The sequence below is a fragment of the Priapulus caudatus genome, unplaced genomic scaffold (genome assembly GCF_000485595.1).
Source record: "Priapulus caudatus unplaced genomic scaffold, Priapulus_caudatus-5.0.1 Scaffold763, whole genome shotgun sequence".
NCBI lineage: Eukaryota > Metazoa > Priapulida > Priapulimorpha > Priapulimorphida > Priapulidae > Priapulus > Priapulus caudatus.
In genome coordinates, this window is record NW_014577824.1 from 70,339 (window position 1) to 76,621 (window position 6,283).

At 41.2% G+C, this 6,283-nt stretch overlaps 1 protein-coding gene and 1 non-coding gene across 3 annotated transcripts in view; one reads left to right on the plus strand and one right to left on the minus strand.

Annotated features, from left to right (window-relative positions):
- Positions 1 to 6,283, minus strand: part of LOC106813385 (ascorbate transporter, chloroplastic-like) — a 37,378-nt gene that overhangs the window by 6,987 nt on the left and 24,108 nt on the right. For both annotated transcript variants that reach the window (XM_014817520.1, XM_014817519.1), the window contains exons 4-5: positions 5,907 to 6,019; positions 5,420 to 5,566 (exon numbers count right to left, since the gene is read on the minus strand). In XM_014817520.1, the coding sequence (XP_014673006.1) occupies positions 5,420 to 5,566; positions 5,907 to 6,019 (260 nt within the window). The remainder of the gene's footprint in view (positions 1 to 5,419; positions 5,567 to 5,906; positions 6,020 to 6,283) is intronic.
- Trnat-agu lies at positions 1,092 to 1,163 on the plus strand. The gene has a single exon. It is a non-coding gene; the product is annotated as a tRNA-Thr (tRNA).

Genomic DNA, 6,283 nt, shown 5'->3' on the forward strand with positions numbered 1-6,283 from the left:
AAAAGAGATGTTCCGGCAGTACCCTGGGGGACCCTCTCTCAAGCGTTACTTATAGTGTTAGTGAAGCTGAGAGGGTCTATGTCCCCGGGGTACTGCCAGAACGTACGCTGGGTAGGGTCCGTTATACCGAAACGTACCCTGGTACTAATCTAATATGCCGAACCGTACCTCGGCCTACTCCACTAACAAGTCTAGGGGTCACGCTACGCCTACTCCCTAACCCTAACCCTAAACCCTATACCATATCAAATATAGTGACCAAGGTATGTTCCGTGTATACGCGGACGCGTACCCAGGCTACGTTCCAGCATAGCTCTAGTACTGATAGCCCGCGTTCAATTACTGCCGCAGGCCTGCGGCAGTTAATCGAAGCGCGGGGCTATAGTAGTTTTAGTACTATAGTAACTAGAGCTAGTTCCGGCAGTACCCTGGGGGACATACATGATACACCCTATGATGGCTATATGAGCGTTAGTAATTATAATATGACTGCATATGTTACTGTGTTAGTGTGAGCACAGGCCCTTGGAGGCTCAAGTTTCAAGAAGAGTATAAGAGCGAAGGCGAAGCGGCTCAAGAGCCTGTGTGTGAGAAAGTACGAACCCGTTGGGATGGCCATGTAATTAGATAAGTTTGCCTCATTTTCTTGTCTTGCTGCTCGTCGCATCTGCACTCTGTCACTGTGCGGTACACGCAGTGGATATGTAGCAAATAGGAACTGAGTAAACACAACACTTCACGTCCTAGATAAGGGCAATGTACGTTTGTGTCTACACTAATTATATGAGAAATATTACACAATCTTTAACGTATAAACGTTTATATAAACTAACTGTTTGCTTAGAAACTAAGCCATTGCGATTTTGGTGCCATCTATGGCTAAAAGGCAACACTAGATTTGACTTGGCCTATTGGAATTATTTACATTTTGGCGTCTGCCTCGAAAAATTTCTGTCAGTAATCCAATGTGTAATCTATCGCATAATTGGGAAAAATTGGCCTAGAGCATGTTTTCCATATCACATACTTTTTTGACTACAATGTGGGATATCTACCATTCTTAGTCAGTCGAATAAGTCATTCGGCGTTGAGGCGCCATGGCTTAGTTGTTAAAGCGCCTGTCTAGTAACCAGGAGATCCCGGTTCGAATCCGGGTGGTGCCTGATATTTTTTTGCCGATGCAGTAATCTCCACCCGAAAGTAATAATGAACACACACAATTTCACACACGACTGCGCCGTATTACATTTTCTGACCATTAAAGCTCACTTGCAGTATATAGACAATACTGCAGCGTAAGGCGTGTTGCAAATTGCTTGACCTGGAATGGCAGGCACTGAGACATGACAGATGACTCCTGATGAGATGGTAGGCACAGAGGCTAAGCATGACACAGAAAGCACAGGGGGTCTCTGAGTGGCAGGGAAAGTCACAAAGGAAAACTATACAGCCTGGGCAAAGCAAATATACGATCATGATATATATTTTTTCAATAAGGGAACCGTCACAAAAATCTTAAATTTTTAATCTTTTTAATCTTAATTTTTTAATTTTGCTTTTTTAATTTTTAATCTTAAATTTTAGCTCAATTATAATTATGTGTATACCATGGTCTGAGGAATACTTACACATATCTGAAATTCTATACAATGGATGAGCGTCATACTATACAAACTATCAATAGGCTATAAATAAATAAACCAATATATATTTTGTGTGCGTGTATACATATATTTATTTCATTTATTTATTCTGTCATATCAGGAGGGTATATATGTCAAGTGCAATCATGTTTTCCTATGTATAGAGTTGACATACTCACTGATATCAGCACAGCTAGATGACATCACAATTTATGTCCAGTTGTCATTCTGTCATTCTGCCAGTCGCTCGTAGCCATAGAATATGCAATCCGCCTGCTCACAAATTGGTATCACATGTGTTGGGCTGTAACAGTGGTATATATATATTATATATATATATATATATATATATATATATATATATATATATCTGTATATATATATTATATATGGCATCACATGTATAGTGCTATATACAACACCATGCACTTCTATAATACACTCAGACTCCACAGCATTGTGTGAAGATATGCTTCATGTCAATCCAACATTTTACTACACACAAAAATCCGTGCTATTCGTGCTCCACACACGAGTTGGATATAGTTCCAGATTGCTCGCCCTCTCCACCGGTTTTCTCATCAAGTTCACGCTCACGACTGTTAACATCAAGTCCCTCTCCAAACTCATTTTTGATTGGCTCACAACATTTTTCCAGGTAAGCCACATTTTCGGGTGTAGATGTCAGCATATGCGTAGTGTCTCTGCACACAAATTCAATCGAATATTGTTGCCATGGGGACCCCACAACAGAATGGGGCAGTAGAACTGCGTCGTTGCTGTGGCGACCGCCGCACTAAGCGGGGAAGTGGAACTCCCGTTGTCATGGCGACCTTGCAACAAGACGATCCCACAACAAGACGCGGCCAGCAGAAGTGTGTTGTCGCCGTGGTTACCCCGCTACAAGATGGAGCCAGAGAAACTGTGTCATTGCCATGGTAACCCCCGCTACAAGACGGGGGCAGCGAGCTGTGACTACAGTAGATTATGGCACACAACAAAGTTGATAAGTGCTGCGATGATGAACACAGGGTACCAGCGTCCGTGCGACTGAGTCACCAGCTCTGCGCGTCAGTGTCCGCACACTCATGCCTGGTATGGTTGCCTGCAAGTAAACACGTGCTGCATCAAGTGGGTAGTCAAGAACGTAGGCATGTCCCGCGCATGCCCCACCTACTGTTTTAATTAGTTCACTGTCATTTTGGATGGGGAAAACACAAGGAACAAGTTTTAAGGAGAGCCTTTAATCGCACCACTAAAGAAAACTACCACACACATTTACCCAGATCTAATGTGATGTAATTTCAGCAATCAGACCACACTGGTTCAGAACTTTCCCATCTTGATGCAAGTGTTACGGTACATGCCTATGTCATGTATCAGGGAAGTCCCACTTGCCAACTTGTGTACTCACCAGAGTGTTAGAAATGGCGAACGTCACTCCGGAATGATGGGGAGCAACTTCAGAATGGTTGCTCAGGTGACCACTGAATTCGTCGCACATAGTCCCATTGAGATTGATATCAGGCTGGCAAGTTTACGTATCAATCAACTGCGTTACTGTTACCAAGAATGTAATTAAAAATTTAATTAAACACAGGAATTATCATCACAATTAAAGAATGTTTTCTGTGAATCGCATATGATATTGTCTCATAGCATGGAATAATCATGCCATATATACATCTAATCTTATCAAAGAAATTGAGAGAAGTAGTAGTATGACGTTATTGGACACAGAGTCAGTTACGAAGAATTTCTTCTTCCTAAAAATGCTTGCATCTTCTTGTTTCACATATCCAAGTTTAACTGTTTTAGTTTGTTGTGATTGACTGATGGATTGTTTTTTTTTTTCATTGCTTGTGTTTTGATTTTTTTGTTTATTTCATTGCTTGTGTGTTTGATTGTTAATTCAATTGTATGATTACTTGTTTATTGCATCTTTGATTGTTCGAATGATCATTTTGTTTGTTGATCAGTTTGTTTATCTGTTTGTTGGCTTGATTGTTAGTATGTTTGTTTATCTATTTATTTGTTTGCTAGTCATCACTCACATAACGGCTAGAGGCAGGTGCTGAACCCGCTGAAGAACAGTATGAAGACTCCAGGTCGACGAGACCCAGCGCGTCATGAGACGTCGCACGGAGAGCAGCGTCGAGCGTGACGAATCAGGAAGTCCGCACAGTGGCCAGCCGCTGCAACGAGCAAACAAACATTCACCCCGATAAGACAGCACATTACATAAATATACATATATATATAACATATATATAATATGAAATATATACTTATAATATTAGCCATCGCGTAAGATAAGACAGTCACATGCGGTCAGATTAGATAACATAATATAATATAACATAATAAATATTAGCATAAACATACATTATATCAGGAGTGAATAATAATAGATTATAATAATCTATAAATAATAATAGATGGATAATAATCTATAGTATTATTATTCACTTCTGTTATATTATATGACATATATAATATTAGCCAGTGCCGGCTGTAGATAAAACAGTCACGTGCGATCATATTAGATAATAAACTACACGTGCAGACAGACATGTGTTAACAGACACTTCAAATGAGCGAAGGTCCGTCTATGAATGGTATCGGCGGCATTTCCTAAGTGGCAGTTGTACATTGAAACTACGGCTTTAGAATGACTAGCTGTCTGTAAAGAAAGGTTTTTGGGTTTGCCGTTCACTGACCCTTAAACACAGGGTTGGATGTGACCAGCATGTGCTCTGTGTGCGTCAGTCCTGTGCATGCGTGAGTGAGTGTTGCATATGTGCATGCTTTCCTGCGCATGCATGTGTGCGTTAGTGAGTGTGTGCATTCCTGCACGTGTGTCCATACGTGCGTGTCATGTACAACATCTCCTCACCGATGCAACGAAAGAGTGGCTATGTAAGGCACAGCTGTGAGGCTCATGCTCTCGTTGCTCGGCTGCCCGAGTTTCTGGAGAGATACGTCGGCAACCAGTGCATGATGACTAGTTTGACCAGTTCATCGCAAAGTGAGCAATGTAGATGGACCACAGCGGCCAGCTTTTGAAGAACGCAACCCACTGCACTCCGGTCATGCTCACCTGTCAATGATGATCACAAACATGTATGTAGGCATGTGTGTGTGTGTGTGTGTGTGGTGTGTGGTGTGTGTGTGTGTGTGTGTGTGTGTGTGTGTGTGGTGTGTGTGTGTGTGTCTGTGTGTGTGTGTGTGTGTGTGTGTGTGTGTGTGTGTGTGTGTGTGTGTGTCTGTGTGTGTGTCTGTGTGTGTGTATGTATGTATGTATATACGTAGGTATGTAGGTATGTATATATGTATGGAAGTAGGTAGGTAGGTAGGTAGGTAGGTAGGTAGGTAGGCAGGCAGGCAGGCAGGCAGGCAGGCAGGCAGGCAGGCAGGCAGACAGGCAGGCAGGTAGGCAGGAAGGCAGGCAGACAGGGAGGGAGGCAGGCAGGCAGGCAGGTAGGCAGGCAAGCAAGCAGGCAGGCAGGCAGACAGGCAGGTATGTATGTACGTATATATATATAATATATCAAACACACTAAAAGATCAATATTAGGCTACACAAAATGATTAGGTAACAGTACCGACAGTATCACACAGCTATTTTAGCATATTTGCAAAAAATACAAGCTAATATTGTTTCAATGAAATTGCAAGCCTGTCCTTTTCACTATGAAGGATGTGTGATCAGAGAAAACATATTTAGGAGGGCCTCGTACAATGATCAGAACATCTATGAATGGAACGGTACCTACTTTAGGAAAGAAGCCAGTTTCTTCCTCCATGGAAAGCACTAAAGGTTCAGTTGTTTCCTTGTAGAAGATGAGCCACAGTATCACCCAAAGCATTCCCATGATACCAAACACATAGAACATCCACGGCCATGGAAAGTGTGGGCAGACCTGTAGGCACACAATGTCATATAACACCTACTATGTCATCCTAGACACGTGTAACAACTGCAGCCACAGCAAGTGTGCACAGACCTGTAGGCAAATTATACGATATCATATAATGTGTAACACGTGAGCTTTATACGTTGTAAACAGCCCTATTTCACTGTATTTTGTTATATTATTTTGCTACATTTTTTAATTGTATATTTTATTATAGCATTAGCCTATGATATTTTGTTTCCATTGCATTAAGAGCCAGAGATGTTTGATTGCATTGTCATCACAGCTTCAAATGAAGATATCTGCAATGATCATTATTACGTTATCTTTCACAAGATATACTCACCAATGAAGCGATAGTTTGCCCGATAGTACCGAAGGATACCAGGTAGGAAAATGCTTTTGATCGCTCCTCAATCGGCACATTGTTGGCAAATATGTGATAAACAGTTGGTAGACCTGTAATTGACACAAAGAAATTACACAGGAAAGTTTTTCTACTTTTTTTTCTACATGAAACAAAGGTAGCTCAAAAATTTGAGTATGGTATTTGCCTAATGACAAGACAAAACATTTTATTACTGTTATAATTAATGTACAAGCACAAACTATAACATCTGCCTAATTTAGCGTGGAAATATCATATCCTAAGCTTTCCACCTAGTCTGTGGTGTTTTTGGGTTCACATATAGGCATAAACATAAAAGGGATAGATTTCATATT